Here is a 23,833-nt window from a genome sequence, read left to right as displayed (position 1 = left end):
ATCTTATTAAACAATAAAGCATAGGAATAAAATTTACAAAAATTTCAAACATATTGAAACTAAGTTCCTTGAGGGTACAGATGTATCACACGTATCTGTGTATGCCACACTGTACCATGTTTTGCACATAGTTGGTGTTCATTAATTGTGCATGGAAAGAAAGAAAAGGGATATCTGATTAAACCTACCACTCTATTCCCTAAACATTCTAGCTAATCGAAGTTTTACTGAATTTAATATTATCAACTATGTTAAAGTAATGGGGTGTTCCAATTAAACATTCTGGTAATTTTAACATTTGCTTAGCTGTTTTGTGTACATAGTAGACACGGATCACAAATTTTCAAAACAATGGAATAACAGCATTAAATATAGGTTGAATACAATTTAAGCGTTCTTTGATAAATCAGAAGCTACTTCACTTACTCTGCAACACTGCAGAGTTGTCACATGAACAGCAATTTATGTGTTCAGTAATCCCAGTTAAAAGTTAACTCATCATCACCCCATGGATTCTCCAGATCTAATACAACAGACATATGTGAAAGTAAAAGAAATCTTGCAACGTATTACCTGACTGCAAATAAGAATAAAGAAATTGCCTACAAACACTAAAGCTGTCTTATTAAGAACCTAAAGTTGGAAACAGGGGTGAAGGGAGTATGTTTTTCTTGATCCAAGATACACACTATGCTCCAACTCAGAAATTATTACTGAAAATAAATTCTGAGAAAGTCACTCTGCATAAATGTCTCATGTTATCTTCACAAATAGAATCTACTTCAAAGAGAGAAGGCAAGTAGGCTGATATAAACCTCTATAACCATGTTTTTTCATAGCTTGGAATTCCAGCACATCCAGACCAGGAGGCAAAAAATGCTAGAGGATGCAGGGAATGACCAGCTGCCTATCTCACCCATGAGCAGCTCAGAGTACAAAAACACCACTAATTTAGTGCACTGCCTACATGAACAGCTCAAATAACTACATTTCAAGCATGACACGGGAGAAGAACTGGCTAGTGTGTTATTTGATAAGAGGGCCAAAAGTGAAAATCCTAAGTTGTGCGGCCTGGCAGCGGATCTACGAATCAACCATGGAGACATCGTTCTAGGAAATGAGCTCTGCTGCAACTGCCTTCACAAGAATTCCATGAATCATGAACATTATTATCCACACATAACACAGTGCAAAGCCTATTTCTTGGTTTAGGTAACATTATTTAAGGCCTTTTTATTGAGAATGCCTATTATGTGAAAAACAAAGTCCAAAAATACAACTTCTTCCTCACTCCTCTTTTCCAAGGTCAGACAGGTCAATATCCACCCTTGCTCCTGACTATGTGTAAAAAGAGAGGGAGATTGAGAATTTAATATTATAGTGCTGACAACAGACGTTAAAAATCTGTAACATTTAAAAAGAAAAATTTTTTTAAAACAATAATATAACATTTTCATCTATTCCTAGTTTTACTTCAGTCAACCTAAAATGTTTTAGACCACAGAGTAACTTTAATAGTGAATAAAATCTCATGACTCACCTATCCTATTTTCATTTCTACCACCAAAAGCACTCCCTGATGTGAAGTGCCTTTTTAAACCTGCCTGAGGGAAGAGCCAGCCATAGAATGAATATAGAAGGTGAGACTAAAAGTTTCTGAACAGGAGGCTGGGAGGAAACGGGGACTGAGAGAGAATGCTGTCCAATGCTGTCAAGGTGCCAGTTACCGGAACTACAAGCACATCAAAGGACACGCTATGCTTAACACACACCAATAGTTTGTGTGGCTCTTGGAATAAAGAACAGATTCCTCAACTTGGCCATGCACATCACCCTCTCTACCTCTCTGGCCTCATCGTACCTCCACCCAGCTCTGTACTCTAGCCACAGTGGCCTGCATCCAGTTTCTAAATGCTCCACATTCCTTCCCGCTGTTTCCTCTACCATGGAGCAACCTTCCCCACCCACCATATCCTCACATCTCAGCTCAAACATCACTTCCTCAGGTTGGGCCAGCTTCTTGGATGTCCAACCTGAGCAGCTGCACAGGGCCCACACTTAGAAGGGCTCCACGCTTGGTTTAATGTTCTGCTGTCACAGTCTTAGAATTCTCTTGAACAAGGGACCTCACATTTTCATTTTGCATTGGGTCTATAAATTACTGGAAGCTAAGCATCATGAATCCAGGGTTCATGTCTGATTTTTGCTCAGTATTCCATCCCTAGACTCTAGCACCTAACAGGCAATCAGTAAATGCTGGCTGAATAAATATTTGTTTTTATTATTACCATTATCATTATTGTTATTATTATGTACCATTTAGGCTAACAACGCAGCAGAAAAGACAAAGAAACTACACAACATGGTCAAAAAAGGGAAACTTTACCCAGAGAACTTCAATACTACAACCAATAATGCAACTGTAAAAATATTAAACAGTTGCCTGAAAATAGTTGGCAGAACCCAATTCTATAAACTTATCTATGCAGCAACCCTAAAACTGGAAATTTATTTTTTATCAAATATATAGTTTCCACGAGCTATTACTGTGGTAACGTTCTCAAAACTAACATGCAGCCCTCAACCATCTGACAATTCATCCCGCTGTTCCACTTTCACATTCTGTAACTCTAACTCACTTTTTAAAATCTCATGTCCCCATCAATACAATATTTGAGCATGCAGGCCCAAACAGATTTAGAAATCATATGGTTGGTATTCCTGAGCTAATAAATCATGGGCATTATAAAACATACACTAAAAAAGAAAGGAGAGTTAAGAAATAAAGTAAAATCTGAATCCCAGTATTTTCTTCCTGTACTTCAAAGGACTGTCTTGCATAACACAGGGTATATACACCCCACCTCACTTTGGAAAACACTGTTCTAATTAAATAAGTAACTACTTATTTGCAGTTTCAGCAGGGAACCCAGCCATTCATGTACCCTTGAACAAAGAAGAGTCCTCCTCTATTCCAGTGAAATCATCTTTTTTGACCACAGAAAAAGCCTGGAAAGAACACAGCTGAATTAATTGGGGCGGGGGGTAGGGGGGGTAACCTGCCTACCTATCTACCCAACAACAGGACCCTCGTATCCTACCAGAACACTTACAATTTCCCCGATGGGGGCCAGCCCCATGGCCAAGTGGTTGAGTTCTTGCGCTCCACTTCGGCAGCCCACGGTTTCACCAGTTCGGATCCTGGGTGCGGACACGGCACCGCTCGTCAGGCCACGCTGAGGCAGCATCCCACATGCCACAACTAGAAGGACCCACAACTAAAAATATACAACTTTGTACTGGGGGGCTTTGGGGAGAAGAAAAAAAAAATTTCCCCCACATACGTCACACTTTCTCACCTTCCTGACCTTGCTCAAATTGTTCCCCTCGGTCCAGGAGATCCCTTCACCACCACATACCTAAATCCTACACGTTTTTCAAGACCAAGTTTACATGCTGCTTCCATCAAGAAGGCTTTTGTAACAAACCTAATTTGTTAGATTTTTTCTAATTTGTTAGGCTTTTGTAAACAAATCTAATTTCTCCTTTATCGATACCGCCCACAACAGTTTGTACCTGTCTTACACCATATATTACTTTCTACTCTATTAATACGTCAAAATCTTATCTCCCTTTCTAGACAGTGAGTTCCAAGAATGTGAAAAATTCCTATGGTCCTGAGACTATTTATTAAAGACGGCTTCTCAATAGCTCTAAACTGAACAAGACATTTACAATAATATATGCCAAAATATGAAATTCAAATTAAGCCAAGATTTAAGTTTTTTAGTCTAAGTATCATTTAAAGCAAATATCTTTATTACAAGAGTTCCAAAGTAAAACTATCCACCTTTCAGAAATTCATTCTTTCACAATAAGAAACGATGATATCATTTTCATACCAAAGCAGTAACTTACTCTAAGGTAGTCTTAGCAACCTATGTTATATTAGTTCCTTCTTTAAAATTAGAAGACTTATTTCATAGCAAGACTCATGAAAGTTTTTATCATTTTTATAAAGAAGAAATATATTCTATTTTATAGATATAAATAGAGAACATCTAGAAATAAAGAAGTATCAGAGCACCCCATAACTAAGTTTCTATCCAATTAATGTTATTAAAAGTCTTTTTCCCACTTAGTCCTTTACCTCCTTTGCAATCTTGCCCAGGAAAATTATGATTATATTACATTTAGTATGTCTTTCACCAGGAGCAAAGGAGCTGCCTCTTAAAGTTTCAGTCTTCAGTAGGATGGAGAGTTGTTTTATACAAATAACTGTTTTCAAATTTTTCAAAGAAACTTTCTCTACTCCTGCATTTACATCAGAGGAGAACAAAGTTTAAAGAGAGGGAGAGAGGATACACACTTGGACTTCTGAAAGCCATTAAGATAAAATAAATAACGTATAAATAAATTAGTGGTAGAAATGCACACATGGTGAAGCAACAGCCACAGCCCCAAAAACATGTATTTCCTTCTCCTTTAATTATCTTTAAGGTACACACTATTTTTAAGCTTTATCAATCAAAACAACATAAAAAATCATTTTTTACTACCAGTCAATTACAATTTTTAGAGAAAGGACTACTGGGCAATAAATTCACATATGTACGCCCTGCGGTCTCTTAAAGGACTGGACAATTTACCTGCAGCATTGCTCGAGTATCAAGTTAGGTGATAAGTCATTCTGGTGACAGATGATCTATCTATTCCATTCAACCCAGGGTATTACACAGTAGAAAAGTGCTATGACCTAATAAACAAGTCTAATCCCAAAGTCCATCTCTTGATGATCTAATCTAAGAGGCCAAGAGAAGGCCATGAAAAGAGGTGCCCTCTGTTGTCATCCTTTTTTTTTAAGTTCTGCATTCTTAATGTACAACAAGACTCTCCCATCATATGAATGTAAGGTGAGACATAATTTGTAGGATAATAGGCACTAATATTACACGCTGCTTCAGTACTGTCATATTTCCAATCCATCAAATTGATTAATGCCATAATAACTCTACACAAACCTATCATTTGTGCACTAATGAAGTCAAACCCAGTTTATCCCTAGGCAACTAGATTCTGAAAGCTCGTAGATGTCATCTCTTCAGCTTCCGAAGACTATTCAGACAGTGTCATACAAAAGGAGTAAGAAACATGTGTAGTTTATCTCCAAATTTGGATGGCTTTCTGCCAAAGGTGTAAATGCAACTACTACTAACACAACAAAATGCTCAAAGAGCACTTGGCAGCTCTTAAACACGGACAAGTTACTGCAAGACACACAGAGAAAAGAAGGAAATAAATTTACTAGTTTGACAGAAATACTGTGATGATGATACGGGACTTTATCAAAACCAGAATTTTAAAAGCTGTGTATTAGATTCAACAGCAATTCAACCTGCAAACTATAGTACAATTCAAAGATAACACTGTATCTCAGATAATATTGATCATGAAATGATTAAATAGTGATGCCCCCGAGCTACTGTTTGATAGAGGATATTTAACTATAGTAGACAGGATGTGTAAGCAGGAAGTGACTCTTCCCACAAAAGGAATTTTTTTTTCTTTTTTTTTCCTTTTTCTCCCCAAAGCCCCCCAGTACATAGCTGTACATTCTTCGTTGTGGGTCCTTCCAGTTGTGCCATGTGGGATGCCGCCTCAGCGTGGCTCGATGAGCAGTGCCATGTCCATGCCCAGGACCCGAACCAACGAAACACCGGGCCGCCTGCAGCAGAGCGCGTGAACTTAACCATTCGGCCATGGGGCCAGCCCCCCACAAGAGGAATTTTAAAACATTCTCCCCTTCACCTCAACAGTCAGAGATCAATACTCATGTCAGAAAGCGACTCATTTTGGAGAATGGAGAAGTGCGATGTCATGCTGTCATTTCCATAAATTTAAAAAACTGGCAGGTATCATTTTGTAACATAGTGGTAAGGCCACTGCCTCAATGCACAACAAACAAAATACCATAGGGGCTGGCCCAGTGGCACAGCAGTTAAGTGTGCACGTTCCACTTCGGCGGCCTGAGGTTCGCAGGTTTGGATCCCGGGTGCGGACATGGCACTGCTTGGCACACCATGCTGTGGCAGGCGTCCCACATATAAAGTAGAGGAAGATGGGCATGGATGTTAGCTCAGGGCCAGTCTTCCTCAGCAAAAAGAGGCAGATTGGCAGCAGTTAGCTCAGGGCTAATCTTCCTCAAATAATAAAAAAAATAAAAAATAAATACCACAGACTGGATGGCTTATAAACAACAGAAATTTATTTCTCACAGTTCTGGAGGCTGGAAGTCCAAGATCAGGGTGCCTGCATGGTCGGGTTCTGGTGGAGGCCCTCTTCCAGGATGCTGACTGCTGACTTCTTGCTGTGTCCTCACCTGGCAGAAGTGGCTAGAGAGCTCTCTTAATCTCTTTTATAAGGCACTAGTACTAATCATGAGGGCTCTGCTCTCAATGCCTAATCACCTTCTAATACCATCACCTTGGGGATTAGGATTTCAGTACGTGAGTTTTGGGAGGACATAAACGTTCCATTCATGGCTTCATATTATACATAGCTCTCATTTTAGAAAATAAATTTAGCCACATTCTACCAACCTGTTTTATCATTCATTCAATAAATATTCACAGAACATACACATACATATATATTTTCCCCCACAGAATATGTTGTGCCAGGCACCATTCTAAGCACTAAAGATAAAATTATAAAGAAAAGCAAGTAACTGCCTTTAAGGCACTTAGACTTTAGTAATACCATGTGGCCTATTTCCATATTGTTACCTTTATAATGTTTCAAGTTAAAAACTTTTGACAAATATTGAAGTCTATCTGACTAGAACAATAAAGATTATCTGATATACTGGTTACAAGGCTTAATTCTGTTTGGTCTACATGTTATATAGAACTAAGAAAAAAATACAACAGTACACAATCTCATGAATGCCAATGTACTGAGCCCATTACAAATAACTCAAATCATATCTCGCAAATCTCTCATCAATATCTCCAACCACCCATTCATTTGTAACAAAGTAGTAAACAAAAGATTAAAATTATTCAAAGTGAGGGTACATGACTGAATGATACAGAAGAATTAATATCCAAGGCAAATGGGTTTTAACATCTTGACATCCAGGAAGCAGAGGATAGAAAGCAAAACAGATTAAAAATTCAGGAAAACTGGTGGAGGGCAGAACTTCCCCTTCACAACCAAAGCTGGAGACCAAATAAAACTAGAGAATAACGAGAATCTATCTCCTTCTAGTCAGACACTACCCAGACTTCTGTCTAGGCAGATGATGAAGATGCTGGCAGTTGTGGTAGCAGTTAAGATTCCTCAAGACTCAAAGAGCTTATATCTAGAATATATAAATAACATTTACAATTCAATAATAAAGAAGACAAATAATCCAATTTTTTTTAACAGGCATAGGATTTGAATGGACATTTCTCCAAAGGAGATATATGAATGGCCAACAAGCACATGAAAAGATATTCAATACCATTAGTCATTAGGGAAATGCAAATCAAAACCACAATGAGATACCACTTCAGACCTACTAGAATGGCTATAATCAAGACAGACAACAACAAATGTTTAAAGGATGTGCAAAATCTGGAACTCTTACACATCGCTGTTGGGAATACATAAAGTTTGGCAGTTTCTCGAAACATTAAACACAGAATTACCATATGATCCAGCAATTCCACTCCTAGGTTTCACCCAGGAGAAAGGAAAAAACATATATCCACACAAAGACTTGTACACGAATGTTCACAGCAGCGTTATTCACAATAGTCGAAAACTGCAAATAACCCAGACAACCATCAAGTGGTGAATGGATAAACAAAATGCAGTATATCCATACAAGAGCATATTATTTGGCAATAAAAAGGAACCAAGTATTGATACATGCTAAAACACAGATAAACTTCAAAAGCATTACGCTCAACAAAAAAATCCAGTCACTAAAAAAAACATATTGTATGATTCCATTTATATGAAATGTTTAGAACAGGCAAATCTAAATCTACAGAGAGAGAAAGGAGATTAGCAGTTGACTCAGGCTGGGGATGGGAACAGGAAGTGATGTACCTGGGCAAGAGATTTCTTCTTAGGGTGATGAAAATCTCTACAATTAAATTGTGGTAATAATCACAACTCTGTAAACATACTAAAAAATCAATAAATTGTATACTTAAAAGGGGTATGTAACTTATACCTCAGTAAAGCTGAGACAAATAGAAAACTTTAAGATTCTTACTGCATTTACTGTGCACTTAAGTGCCTGACATATTAACTACCTCACAACAACTTTATGAAGTAGAGATTATTATTGTTATCCCTATTTTACAACAAGAAAGCTAAGGCACAGCATAAGTAATTTGCCTGAAGTCACAGTGCTAACGAGTGACAAGAGCCAGGGCTCGAACCCAGGTAGTCTGGCTCAAGTCAGTGAACCCACAACCTAGCGAAACTCTTACGGAGCCCACAAATAAACATTCTTGAGTATTAATTAATTATTAGAATTAAAGCAATTATAATCATCCTACAACAGTGGTTCTCAATCCTTAGTGTATAAAAATCACCTGAGGAATTTAACAAAATTGTGTATTTCTACCAAACCCTAAACTCAAGAGATTCTGATACTGTAGAGATGAGGACCGAGAATACAAACTTGCCACAAGCACTTCCAGTAAATCTGACACAGTTGGTCTGTGAACACCACAAAAAAGGACTGTGCTGAGGGCGCAGAATGCACTTGAAATCAGATTAAGTTCTTTTCACCTCTTTCATTCATGTGCCTGAGAATGTGGTAGTGAGGATCTGTGTAGATTAATTTTATTCAAGAAGATTTTTCTCCATTTTATTCTAATTAAGTATTTGTGGATATGGCTTAAAAGCCAAGTTTTAAAACATGCCTTAGTAACACGTTGCAATTTTACAGTGTTCCGGAGTAAGCCTTTAAGAGTAATGAACTGAGGCCTCACTTATTTTGGAACGAATGTGGTTAACAGATAGTTTTTCCATCAGATGTAATCAATAAAGAAAGTAAAATTAAGTTAGTAATTGTGACACTTGAAGACGAGCCATCTAACCCATCTATGTGAAACTAGAGATCAATTTCAAAATGGTATTTAAGGATCAATTTCGTAAAACTGACAAACTTCTGGAGTTTAACAAGGGTCAGGAAAACAAATTCACAGCATCAACAAGCCAATGACCACGGCTAAAATGAACACAAGTTAAATTTAAAACCTTCCATTCCTTCTTAACAAGTACACATGTGTCATCTTCTCCAATGGTTACGTTTAGACTTTGTCCCATTATAAAACTGATCCACCATTTTTCATTAATTTGCAATAAAAAGCAGGCCAATGATGCGCGATTATGAATAGACATGAACCTTGTTGCTTAGACTCAAAATTTGAATTCTTTTTAAAAATGGTAATCTGAAATTCATAAAAGAAGAGGAAACACTGACACCATGTCTGAGCTTTTCTCAGAAATAGAGATGAATGTGAGATCAACAGCAGAGCTATACAAAAACAGCTGGTTAAGATTAAAAGTGCAATTTCTGGCCAAAAACCAGAAGACAAACAGCCCCACACAAGTATCAGACCTCAACAACGTGAACAATGTTAACCTTCACGGTTTAATGGTTCTCTCAATCTAATCCCAGAAAACGCAAAATAAATGTCCCTCAAACTAAGGAGCCATTCTCCCCACTACTGTAAACATACAATCACTGTAACAACAGCACCTACTTCTTTAAGTATCTACCATGTGCTCACTGTTCCGAGTACTTCACGTATGCTGGCTCTGTCACATTAAGCTCCTCCCTCACTGCTCCCAGCTAGCATGAAACAAATGATCCCCTACAGAGGATCTCTGATCCTCCATTCTAGCTCCTGAAATTCTGGCAGAACTGCAAGATTCCAAAAGAACAAAAAAAAAAACAAGAAATAAGATAAGAAGCCTAACTATCATAGAATACCTTCATGAACAGGAACACAAGGGTAGAAAAGCCTCAGAGATGCGGGAAAAAAAAAATATTAACGGCAGGGCCGGCTCCATGGCCGAGTGGTTAAGTTCATGGGCGCCGCTGTGGCGGCCCAGGGTTCGGATCCTGGGCGTGGACATGGCACTGCTCGTCAGGCCACGCTGAGGTAGCGTCCCACATCCCACAGCTAAAAGGACGTGCAACTAAGATATACAACTGTGTACCGGGGCGGGGGAGTTTGGGGAGATAAAAAAGCAGGAAAAAAAAAAAAGAGTGGCAACAGTTGTTAGCCCAAGTGCCAATCTTTAGGGAAAAAAAAATACATTAAAGGCATTTAACTGAACAAACATAGGTTACTAAACTTCCAAAATGTGCCAGGAACTATAATAAAAAGACAAAGATGACTATAAACCTGTCATTGCTCTCTAGGGTCTGATTTTGACGAGTACGTCGGGGGCACGTCGCAGGGTGAGAGGAGGTGACTGGGATACACGTGACTATTTACAATAAGTAAGTGAATACAGGTGGTACAGGGGAAAAACGCAGCTCTTGAAGTCAGACATACTTGGGTTCCCTCCCAACTCTACAACTTAGTGTTTGAGTGACCTTGGCCAAGTTGCTTAACCTCCTCTTGCCTCATTCACCTCATGTGTAAAAAGGGGAAATATTACCTACCTTATAAGGTTGTTAGAAAAATAAAATTAGAGAAATTATGTAAGTGCCATTTATAGTCTTTAGCTCACAGATAGTACTCAATCAATAATTAAGATTAATATAATCATCAGACCAGAAGTACGTATAATGCACTATAGGAATGCTCTTGAAGAAATACTTAAATCTGTCTGTGGAAGATAGGAAAGAATTCACCAGAGGCGATGAAATCTGAACTTGGTCCAAAAAATAATCAGAACCGTGCCAGACAGAGGTGAGGGGCAGGAAGAGGAGTCAAGATGTTCACTAAAAATCTAACACCCCCTAACCCAGTTTGAGACAAGGGAGAGGAAATGCTCAGTAAAGGCTTCCTAAGTTAGCATTGCTATACCACTTTATATCAACGTTATCTGTTTCAAAGGATGTGTCCTACACAAGAACGTAACTCCATCAAAGGCAAGAACTGGGTTACTCATTTTTGTACCCCAGCACCTAGCAGAGCACCTCATGCAAATCAGGTACTCAACCCAACAAACAAACATATTCCGCAGAAAATACAATCAAGTCTTTTGCTATCTAAAGGCTTAAAGATATCTGACAGCAAAAACAATTGCTATAACTCTGGAAATAAAACCATCAAACCAAATTAAGGAACAATAACATCTCAACGACGTGTACTAAATTCAACAGTGCAAACTCATGAACTCACTTTCTCTCCAAATTGTTCAATGGCTCCTAACCAGAGGTGCACCAGCCAATCACCTACAGAGTGTTTAAAAAATCCATTTGCCTCAACCTTCAAAAATAATAGGCCTTTGGTGAGAAAAAAAGAGAATGTGTGTGTGCATGCGTCCATGTGGGCGGGAAGTACAATGCAAGGCAAGCATAACTTGTTTTAGAGAACTCCATAGATAAGTGATTGCAATGTGCTATACCACCCTACCACCCTCACACACTATTCTACCCACCCCCACCTCCCATCCACCCCCATCTCGTTTTAGAACCTCTGTTAGTTCATGAGTGGGACCAGTCAGTCCCAGCTCTAATTAAAACAGACTCAGCTGAACCCTGTGCACTAGGATATTACCACCTTGGTTACTGTGGCAGATTATATTTCTTAACAATGGCCACAACAATAGCTCCTGTCCCACAAGCGCTTCTAGAAGCTCACCAAACCCTCCACCTCCAATGAAGAAGTCTAATTCCCCTCTCCTTGAATCCAGGCAGACTTGTAACTCTCCTGTGACGAACAGAATATGGGAAAAGTGATGCTTCAAGACTTCCAAGGAAAGGTCATAAAATGAGATGCAGCTTCTCCCTTGTTAGCCTGGACACATGTCTTCAGAGAACTGACTAAAATGTCTGACTACCCTGAAGCCACCAGGCTCTAAGGGAGCCCAGGTCACATGGAGAGGTCATGTGTAAGTATTCTAGAAGACAACTCCAGCTGAATTCCTAACCAGCAACAACTGTCAGACATGTGAGTGAAGATGCTTCCAGACGTTTCCAGCCCTCAACTCTTGGATCATCTCTAGCCTTTGGGTCTTTCCAGACATTGTGAGGTAGAGACAAGCCACCCCTCCTCTGGCCTGTTTGAATTACTGACCCACAGGATCCGGGAACACAATAAAATGGCTGTTTTACACCCTAAGTTGTATGTCGTTTGTACACTACCACAGTAACTGAACAGGTAGAGTTTTAACAGTTACAATTAGTCACAGATTTATTATTAAAAGCAGAATTAAATGTTGAATCATCTGAAGCCTCAGAATTCCCTCTGTTCATCTAAATCAATTACCAAACTGACTCCTGATCATGTTTACATTTATAAATTCCACTTTACTGCTTCAGGCATAGATTTTGACATTTCCCCCTTCCCTCCAGTCAGTTCCATCAACTTGAAATTTTACCTTCCTGAAATCTCACTCTCCAACTTCCTGACCACATCACGGCTCCCTGGCCCTCCAAGTTGCCAGAATTGGGAACCAGTGACCACAATGGCTTACCTCCATCACAAATTCTGGTCTGATGGCAGCTGCTACATTACTCAGGAAATGAGAAAAACGAGAATCCAAGAGAAAAATGACTTAATTAAGCCAGCTAAACTCAAATCTTACCATAATCTTTTTATAAAAAGCAGATCTGTAAAATCACTTACCTGTCATACAAAGATAATCCAAAACAGTAAATAATGAAAACATACTTTATATCTGTCTTTGAACTGCACTCCATAATTTCTAAAACATATCTCCCTTTCTAAATACTTTAAAATTAAAATTATTTTGCCTTCTCCAAACAGCCACCAAATGTCTCTATGGGAAAATCAGTACAGCAAGAAAGAGAAATCTATTTGAAGAGAAAATACATCAAGAATAATTCACAATCTTAACTAAAGAATAAATATCAATTACCACTTAAGTAGCTAACATTACATACCTAGTTCTCATCCACTAGCCAAACTAGAAAGTTAAACTGATGAACAGTAAAAATAACAATAACAATGCCTAATGAAAAAACAGACAGTAATTTTTATTTTCAGACTATTTTCTTATTGACGCATCTTTTTCAAATTTATAAAATAAAATTAGGAACATTACTTATAACTTATGATGCCAAAACATTTTCCTATATAAAGTCTAAAAATCGAACAGGAGGTCAACAATAGGCCAGATCATTAAGCATCAGCTGCCAATATTACCCTAGAGAAATAAACAGGAGAGCAATGACAGCCTCTTCATGTCTAACAAATGATACAACGTATTTGTACGAAGTTCTAGTCAGTACTCTAGTTTGACCAGGTAATGAAATGTGATATAAAGAAGAAACTCACTTATAATACTTAGGATACTGTATCCACTAGAATAAATATACACAACAAAAGTCTTTTTTTAAAGATGGAAAGGCAGGTTAAGTCATGAAGAAACTTCTTTGGCTTATAAAAGTTCTTAGAGATAAAAAGATATAATTAGCACAAAAACAGAGCTAAGCGTATAAGCACAATGAAATGCTTTTTATGGGTTCTATTTTGCTAACGCAGTTACAGTTAATGGGAATTGCCATGACAAAATGATTGTTTTTATGAAAAGAAACTTCATTACTAACCAACCAAATTTCATTTTTATTACTGATGTAGAAAAGTTCAAAACCATGATTCATTTATAGAACGTACAAAAATAAGAAAAGTGTTCAAGAATAGAGGATCATTTACAAAGCAATAAAAAATTAAAACATGCATTTCTCTTACTGGCAAGGCAAATACTTCTCTTCTACACATAAATGTCTGTGGCTGGATATGCTGAATATTATAACTTCTGTCTTTGAACAAAAAATGAGAAGCCTGAATTTAACATCTCATCTCCATTTGATATCTTCAGTCCACCTAATAATTGCTTATCAAGATAATTCAAAAATGTTTGAAAAATGTTAAGAAGTTTGATGATGTTTTCTTTCAATTTTCATTCAAATATGGAAGGCTTGAGCTAACATTAATAACTCAAAAGTCTTCACAGAAATAAGACTGACAAATTTTATGGGCACCCATCAAAGTCTTTTAAGTTAAAAACCAAAAATCATGTAATTTCAGAGTACAGAATGTTAATAAAGCATACAAGAAAACTAACACTCACATTATGCTTAACTATGGACTATTTCAACAAGATCAGAAACAAGCCTTTCAAGTGATCTTAACACCATATCAAAGTTTCCTAAAAGGCAACAAAACATTGCCTCTCAGAATTTGGTTTCCAACCTATTCATGAATTCAAATGTGACAAGATACAACAGGCCACACTGCTGTCAATAAACTGTACTTTGCCTCTAATCTGAAGTATAACCTGTTTTATCTTAGTTGTGCTTCTCGATCTGCCTCTTCACTATCAACTTCACAAGGTGATAAGCACCATTCATATGACTAACAGGAAGAGAAGAAGATTCTCTGAAATGTAATGGCCCGTTCAACAACTTTTCAATAATTCCTCAGTGCCTCCTCAATACCAGAGAATCCTCAGAATACTGAGTATAGATATACCTAACAAAATATTTTTATTTTCAAAAACAAAAGAATTGGATGCATTGTATTTTTTCAATTATCTGTTGCAATTATCATTAGATATGAGGACAAGCAGATATAAGAACCCTATCATTGTCTTCATTCTCAATATACCTTTCGAGCAATAGTATCACTTTTGTCTTAGAAAGAACTTTTAACTTGTTTTCCACTTCTTTGAGCTTCTAAAATCCTTCTGAAATGCTTTGAAAGTCCAGATTTCCCAGTACTCATGTGGAAGAAGGATAGAATAGAAAACACTTTATTACTGATATAAAAATAAAATTTTTTAAACATGTCTGTTTTGATTATACTTACTTTTAAGATGCTTACATATTACGGGTTCCATGGAACCCATAAAACTACTTTCACAGATCATACTATAAATTAATGCTTACTGCTATAATGAAGTTATTAATAAACTTAAATAATTAAGCACCCACATGCCCACAATGAGATAAATGAAATATTACAAGTCTTCTTTTTTCATCCTTTATACAGTTTACTGAGCTTCTAAATAAAGAACAGAACAGATAACTGTCCTGATTTCAAAGGATTACTAATTATAGTATGATGAAATTAACCAATATGCTTAAAATATAGCAAGGCACTGGTGAAGTAATAAGATCATTCACAAAAGATGGTATAGGAGTTAATAAAAATAAAGACACTTTGGACATTTTCTGCTGTCTAAAATGGTAATGGAATAACATAACAAAGGTAACATCCTCAAAGGCTCTTAGGCAATAAGAGTGATAACAGAAACGACCATATACCAAATATTTATTATGTACCACCCTAAACTAGGTGCTTGATATATATCATAAAATATATTATCCCCCTTTTACAAATAAGGAAACTGTAGCCTAGAAAGGTCTGCCCAAGATCACAAAACAAGAGGCAGAGCTGAGCTTAACAATCAGTTCTCTGTCTTACTCCAACGACCTTGTTCCTAACCTTTACACTCTATCACCTTACGGAGCTTCAATTTCCTCATCTATAAAATAAGAATAACACCTATCTCACACGATCAAATTGTTAATATTAGCAATTATGTATATAAATCATCTAGCACAGTGGCTCAAAAATGGGCACTCACTCTTATTATCAGTAACTAGGTAATTATCACCTAAATTTTTAAGGCTAAAACTTCTTGATAATGTCTAATAAACAGGCCTCCACTGAAAAAGGCTCAGAGTATATGTACCTATGACCTACACCAAAAATTCAATTTCATAATGAAGATAAACATGGCTTAGACTTTAGCAAATGTATAATCTTGAAACAAACATCTTAGAATAATTTGTTATAGGAGTAATTTTAATAATTATAATAACTTTGTAGATGTTTTATATTACTGAAATAAATTATGTATTCTATTTATAAATAACTTTTGGAAACTTTACCAAACTTGTATAATCACAAAGGAAGTCAGAGGTAAAACCCAGTAGAAGAGAAAAACTGATAGTAAACAGCTAGAAATATTAATGAATGCTTACTGAGTGATTATGATGTGCCAGACACAATGCTAAGCATTTTATATCTTTTCTCATCATCTTTAAATAATCTATAACTATCTTCATTATTTGGCAAACAGGAAACCTGAGACTTAAAAAGACGAGTACTTTGCTCAAGGTCACACATTTAGTAAGTAGCTGATTAAGAACCCAGGTGGGACTCTCACCCCAAAGTCCACAGGAATTGTGAACGCAAGGTGAAGAAAGTGATCAACACTGCGGGAGAATTCTGCTCTTTAGTGCTCAGCACCTCTCTCCTTTTGTGTGTGTCTGGTGGCACTGTAGAGCCCCAAAGCCTGGAGCCACTCCTGCTACAGGGACGGGCTAAGGAGTTAGACCTGTCCATCACAGTACTCCATCCTTATGGCTACAGTGACTGCTCCAAATATGGTCAGAGAACCCAAATAGGGCTACTCAATCCTACCCTAGGGTATATTCATAACCAATGTCTGTAAAAAAAAAAAATTTTTTCAACAGAAACTCAAGTAACGTATTGGAAAATCTTGCCATGGGAAAAAAAAAAACCAGCAAGTGAAAATTTAAAACACAAAGGCTGTTATAAAAGATTCTGAAAACGATTCAATATCCAGGACTATTTCTATCCTCCTTTTAAAGTTCTAAATCTAGCACATCATCATCTAGAGATCCAAGCTATTAATCCAAAATCATACTTTACCATTCCCGTCCATATTACTGAGTTAAAAGAACAATTCAAAAATTCTCTTCCACTTTAAGAAATTTATCCAAAGAAACTACTCAGTAGATACACAAATATGTCTACAAAAGCACTGTTTACGTCAGAGAAGAATCGTATATACTTGTGATAGCTTTAGGATGCATCAACTTGGCTAGACAGAACTATATTTGCCAGAATTCCCTTTCTGCTATGTTTCTGATTCGGGTGAGCTACAAGGGACATTCTCCAGCAGGCGCTGGGAAGACAAAGGGAGGCAACAGCCATTTGGTAGCATACAAATACTTTCTCCCAGTTAATCAAACACTAATCTAGGGAAGTGTGAAGGGATTTTGCTGATATAATTAAAATCCCTAATCAGTTGACTTTACATTAATCAAAAGGGGAGACTATCCTGCGTGAGCCTGATTTAATCAGTTGGGAACCCTTTAACAGAGGGCCTATGTCCTCCCTGAGATCCGATACTGCAAGTAGCACCTGGCACAGGACAGAAGTGCTCCCTCTTCCTCCTGGATCTCCCCTTTCTGGCTGTCTGCCTTGGAGACTTGGTACTTGGTTGGCCAAACCCTACAACAACAGGATAAGCCAATTCCTTGTGTGTGTGTCTCAGTGTGAGAGAGAGGGAGTGTGTGTGTGTGTGTGTGTGTCTGCGTGCGCTCAGATATAGATCAAGATCGAGAGCCTACCACTTCTGCTTCTCTGGTTGAACTGACTAACACCCTAAATATACATCAGAACAAGACTAGATCAGTAAATTACAATTTCTTCAATACAGGGAGATACTATGCAACCATTTAAAAATGATGATACATGATTCCATTCATAGACATGGAAAGAGATCTCAATATGTTACATGATGAACCAAGTTACCAAAAAAGTATGCATATTTTATATCACCTATGTCATTTTTTTCACTTAGGGAGAGAGAACAAGATAGCTTTGCTCACTAAAGTTTTAATGACGAGGACGGGAATTCGAAGTCTTAATCTGGGTGTTACGATTTTAGGTGATTTTTACTTTATTCTTTATATTCTTTTGGATTGTTTTCACTTTCTAAAATGGCCATGTATCATCATTATTATCAGAAAAAAGGGGAAAAAACCCAATAAACCTTTCTCATTGATAAGAAAGATGTCATGTAGACTTACAGGTTAAAATGCGCCCAGAGTCTCAAAGGACAAACACAAGTTATCCCAGTAAAGCCGACATTTCAGGCAGAGGGCAACATGTGCCAAAGATGGACGCTACAAATAGTTTATAAAGGTGAGAGTTCAAGGAGAGGAGTGACAAGAGAAAGGGCTGGACAGACAGACTAGGACTAACTTACCACAGGTCTTACATGCCTCACTCCACCTACTGACAATGGGAACTAACAAAGGTGTTAAAACAAGAGTCGTCACATCTGCATTTTAGGAAAATAAAAATAAAACAACACAAACAAAAACTCACTGAGGCTCGCAAGTGTGGAGACTGCATTGGAAGGAGGCCAGACTAGAAGCAAGGAAACCAATTCAGGGACTGCTACAGTCATCCAAGCAAGAAATCCAGCCCTGAACTAAGGTAACAGCAGTGCAGATGGAGAGAATAAGCCACTGAGCCACAGTGAGGAGTGAAAACTGAGAGAACCTGATGGGGGATACACTGGTAGTAAAGAGACAGAAGTGGTCCTCTTAAACTGGGGAGTTCAGAGAAGGCTTCCAGAAAGATGTCCCTATAAAAAAGGCTCTCAAGGAGGGCACTTCATGCATATCACAGAGAGATGTAAGAGGCCTTTAAAGGTTTCCAAAATAAACATCAACAGTGTGTTGGCTCATGGCCACTAAAAGAATAATAAGCAAAATGTTAAATATACTACAAATGAGAGACCTCAACCAAAAAAAAGAACAGATCCACAATTATTTATTAAGTTATAATAGGACTATTATAATCTCTAATATATGTAGATATCTCTCTCTAATATCTTAAGGTTGACCGCTTCCAAAAAACCAGATTACTGCCAGAAATAGAATACTCTCAACAGTTGTTGGATTTGAGTCACACTTGTAAGTCACTTACAAGTCAAACATAGGGTTTCATATAAACTATTATTTTAGCCACCCTATTTTCACTGCTGGCCAAAATATAATCTTTTAAATTTTTAAAATTACAATCATTTAAATTACAAAAGCAAAATATTCTCACTATAACAATTCAAGCAATTCAGAAATGTAGTTCCTGCACCCTCTACCAATGCTCTATCCTTACTACTCTGAAATTCCTAGTTAAAATTAGTTGAATATTCTTCTGTTTTTCTTTGCTTACATAAACATATACATATTTTCATAAGGTTTATTTATTTAACAACAGAGGGTTCATACAATATATATATTATTCTATAACTTGTTTTTACTTAAGATAATCAGTTTTCAGGTCAACATATTTGACAGCTGTCCCTCTTCATTTTTAATATCTGTAACAACGTGAGCAAACCATAATTTGATATATATTTAGGATATTTCTAGTTTTTTGCTATTACAAATAATGCTAATTAATACTGCCATATATTTCTTTAAATACTATTCCTTACATTTCTATCAGATAAATACCTGAAGAAAAAATTTATGAGTCAAAGGACGGCATCTTAATAAATACTGCTACATTTATTGTAAATATATAAAAGTAGTAATGATTTACAGACTCACCAATAGTTTGAGGGTAACTTTTCCCCATGCCCTTGTCAGTACTGGAAATGATCACATTCACTTTTGCCCATCTGACTGGGTGGAAAAGCTGTTATCTACTGTTAGTGACAGGGAGCATCTTCTCCTATGTTCATTGTCTATTTGCATTTCTCCTTTTGTGAATTACCTGTTCCTATCCTTTACCTAAGATTCTGTTGGGTTGTCTTTTTCTCATTAATTTGTAGAAACTTATGTGTGTTATGATACAAAGCTTTTTAAATTTTTCTGCAACCAACTCTGCCACTTTTTTCTCCCACAGATTCTGGATTCCGTGTCTTGCTTAGGCCTCCTCTGCTACCCAAAATTATTAAAATAATCTCCTCTATTTTCTCCAAATTATTTTATTACAATTTGGTTTTCGTTCTTACTTTACATTTAGATCTTTAATTAATGTGAAATTTATTCTTGTGGTGTTATGACTTATGAGTTGTCCCAACACCATTTATTGAATTATCCATCTTTAAATGCCTCCTCTTAGAGTAATAGATCATTACAAATAACTAAGTTGGCAAATAAAATTCCTTTTTTTTAAATTTTTTTCCTTTTTCTCCCCAAAGCCCCCCAGTACATAGTTGTATATTCTTCGTTGTGGGTCCTTCTAGTTGTGGCATGTGGGACGCTGCCTCAGCATGGCTTGATGAGCAGTGCCATGTCCGTGCCCAGGATTCGAACGAACGAAACACTGGGTTGCCTGCAGCGGAGCACGCGAACTTAACCACTCAGCCACGGGGCCAGCCCCAAATTCCTAGAAATTCTTAAATTTCACTAACTGAAGCAAAATTCCAAACTTATTAAAAGTTGATTAAAAGACATTCATCATTTTTTCTTTAAAAGAAATCGTACATTGGGACACATGCATACAGTATACCAATAAAAGCATGCACTGTGAAATGCTGACTTTTTTAACATAGCTATCTAAGTTAAATCAATAATCTAACTTTTTTACCATAAACAGTAGATACAGAAATAATCATTGTGTGAAATCTCAAGATTATTCATTGATTCGGGTCACAAATATTTATTGAGCACCAACTGACATGTGCTCAGGATACAATGGAGCACAAAGCAAGTATGCTCCCTGCTTTCACAAAGCTGGTGATCTAGGGGTAGCTTCCCTCTCTCCTAGAAAACAAGGTATTTTTAACTAAAACAGGAAAAAAGAAATGTATGTTCACACAAATGCAACACAACGAAAAACATTTTGGCAAATTTTATAACACCTTCAGTACTTTCCATTTCCAAAATACTACCTTATTTCAAATGTACCTATTTATCCTAGTGACTGTCTCTTGATCGTACTAATACTGAAAATACTGCTGGGAAGTTGATTGATTCCATTTAAAGATTAACTATTACCCATCAACCTATACTACAATACCTATGTCTAGTCTCGTCACTTTCTCAACAATATTTAATTTCTTTTACTGCAGTAAATAAGAATCTCAATAGCAGAAAATATATAAATCTATTTACATCAGTCATGTTCTGCCCATCAAATCAAAGGTATTTCTAAAAAGTATACTTAGATTTAAAGATGTTTCAATGAATTCTAGAGATCTAGCAAATGGCAGTATTGTGTCGCCTGCAGAGGAATCAAGAACTTCAGTGGCCCCTCAATGACAACAGCTAACAAGGGCGACTCAGTGACAATCACTTTAAACTTCAAGTCCCACGACCGAGGCTGCCCCTACTCTTACCCTGAAGCCTCGGGATGCCCGGCCCCTGTGGCCACGGCCCCCCCCACCTGAATCCCAACCCCCGGCCTCCTCCAAGCAGCCCAGCCCCTCCCGACCGAATGGGGAGCTGGACAAAGCACCGCCCAGGAAAAGCAGACGAGACTCCGGCCTCTGCGGGGTGACTTCGACCAAGTGTCTCCCCCTCAGTTTTCTCATCCGTGAGTTGAAGCTGGTACCCCGCGCTCGCCTCCACCGCTAGCTCTGGGCTCAGCATCTAATGCCGCAAGGGTGGGGGAAAGCTGCAGCCCTAACCCCACGCAGCTCCCCGCGCCGGCCCCCGACTCCCGTCCCGTCCGCGGTCCGCAGCCACGCGCGCTACCTGCGATCTGGGAGACGAAGGCTTCCGCCACCAGGGACATGTCGGCTGGGCGGGCCCGCGCCCGCGGCGCTTGCTCCCTGAGGCCCTAGGCGTCCTCCTCCGCAACCCCGGCGGCTCCCGGCAGCTAACCGGCTCGGCCCCGGCTGAGGTCTGGCTCGCAAAGCCCACCCTGCCGCCGGCGGCGGCGAAAACCCCAAGGTTACTGCCAGGCCCCACCGGGAACTTCCGGCGCAGCTGACAGCGGCGCGCGTGCGCTTCCGCCGGCCCCGCCTCCGCCCTCTGCCCTCCGCCCCCCGCCCCGGGCGCGCGGGGCCCGCCGGTCCTAGCTCACGGCCGCTGCGGGGCTGGCTGAGGGGTTGCGGGTGCCTGGTTCCCAGCGACTCCCACTCCAGCCTAGGGAGCCGGTGGGGGAGGAGGGGGACCCCGGAGGTTTTTAGTATCTTCTCTGCATGGGAGAATTTTGTTAACAAGTAACATTTTTAAGAGCACACTAGATACCATTTTAAAAAACATACACAGCATTCTATTTCATTTCATCTTCTCAACAACCCAATAAGATGATATTATCGCCATTTTACGGATAAGGAAACAGGCTTAGAGAGTTTGAATTGCCAACTGAGGGAGTCCGCTCAGGCCCAGAGTCAAATCCACGTTAATTTCCTCTGTTCCATTATACTGCTAGGTGGATTAGTCCATAGACAGACATTAGTGTTTGATTATTCCTTTATTCAAACATGCTTGCCAGAGAGGAGGCTTGAGCAGCGTGTAAACTGAGAGATGGTTTGCCCTTCAACTCTCTACACCCGAAATGAACCTTATCTTGGCGAATAAGATACAGTTTTCCCTCGGTATCCCTGGGGCAATGTTCCAAAACGCCCCCCCACCACCCACCGCCACGGATGCCAGGATATGCGTATGCTCAAGTCCCTTAATCGGTCCTCCGTATCCACGGTCCTGCATCCGCGGATTGAACCAGCCACGTAGTATGTCTATAATACGTGGTTGGTTGAATCCGCAGATGTGAAACCCGCGGATACCGTCGGCCGACTGTACTGTAGTTTTACACACAGCTCCCCTTTCCAGGGTGAGAGGGGGCAGGAAGAGGAGAAACTAAATCCCATAAGTGATGTTTTACCACTTAACATAATACTACAATTATACATACACAATTCAAAAAAAATTGGAGTATGTTACATATTTGGAGGCATAAAATGTTACAAGTGAGTGAAACAGATTTCAGAGGTCGTTTGGTGGGTCAAAACCCGCTTTCAGTGATGAGAAACAGACTCAGAGAGGTGAAGTGACTCATTTTAAATCATACAGTAAATCAAAAAGTCAGATAGCTTACTGTTTTTGCAAAAGGAACGTGGCGTTCTAAGAATTACCGTCCATGACATTTAGAAAGCTATGTCTCCTTTCTGTATGCTTCCCTAACTCTAAAACTCTGTTAACAATTTGTTGTTCATATTTCTGCCTCCTTAACCAGTGTATTAGTTTCCTAACAGATTACAACAAACTAAGCGGCTTAAAACAAGAGGAATTTATTCTCTTACAGTTCTGGAGGCTAGAATTCTAAAGTCAGTGTGTCCCAGGGCCATGCTTTCTCTCAAGGTTCTAGGGAAGACTCCTTCCTCGCCTTCCTCGCTGCTTTGCGACTTCCGGGGGTTGCCAGCAGTCTGTGGCCTTCCTTGGCTTATAGACATATCATTCGGATCTCCGCCTGCCTCATCACATGGCATTCTCCCTTTGTGTCTGTATGTAAATTTACCTCTTCTGATAAGGCCACCAGTCATTGCTTTAGAGCCCACCCTAATCAAGTATGACCTCATCTTAACTTGATTTCTTCTGCAAAAACTCTATTTCCAAATAAGGTCACATTCAAGGTACCAGGGGTTAGAAACTTGAACATATCTTTTGCAGGGGACATAATTCTACCTACTACACTAGATAATAATTGTTTTAAGGATAAGTCAATATTTGCATCACCTCTTGCAACTAGGAAACTTGTTTAACTGAATTTAAATTTACCCAAAAGCTTACATGTACGTAAACACAGTGGTTTAAGAAGCCTCATCTTCTTGCTGGCTGAGATTCAGAGTTGACAGGCAGAGATAACAGGTTTTTCTTGTTTGTGCTGAGGGA

General features: G+C 38.6%; 1 protein-coding gene and 1 non-coding gene across 4 annotated transcripts in view; one reads left to right on the top strand and one right to left on the bottom strand.

Annotated features, from left to right (window-relative positions):
* Positions 1–21,986, bottom strand: part of MTX2 (metaxin 2) — a 58,939-nt gene extending 36,953 nt beyond the window's left edge. The window contains exon 1 of one of the 3 annotated variants that reach the window (XM_005601607.4): positions 21,692–21,986. In XM_005601607.4, coding sequence (XP_005601664.1) covers positions 21,692–21,731 — 40 coding nt within the window. In that variant the 5' untranslated portion in view covers positions 21,732–21,986. Of the gene's footprint in view, positions 1–21,428 lie in introns of all 3 variants that reach the window. The other 2 variants (XM_070241274.1, XM_070241273.1) reach the window with 2 other exon arrangements.
* Positions 21,987–22,619: 633 nt separating this feature from the next.
* Positions 22,620–22,744, top strand: MIR9185 (microRNA mir-9185). Its single transcript, NR_128267.2, is given in 1 exon segment — positions 22,620–22,744. It is a non-coding gene; the product is annotated as a microRNA mir-9185 (primary transcript).
* The last annotated feature ends 1,089 nt before the right edge of the window (positions 22,745–23,833 follow it).

The sequence above is a fragment of the Equus caballus genome, chromosome 18 (assembly GCF_041296265.1).
Source record: "Equus caballus isolate H_3958 breed thoroughbred chromosome 18, TB-T2T, whole genome shotgun sequence".
Taxonomy (NCBI): domain Eukaryota; kingdom Metazoa; phylum Chordata; class Mammalia; order Perissodactyla; family Equidae; genus Equus; species Equus caballus.
This window is presented reverse-complemented; position numbering and strand designations above follow the sequence as displayed.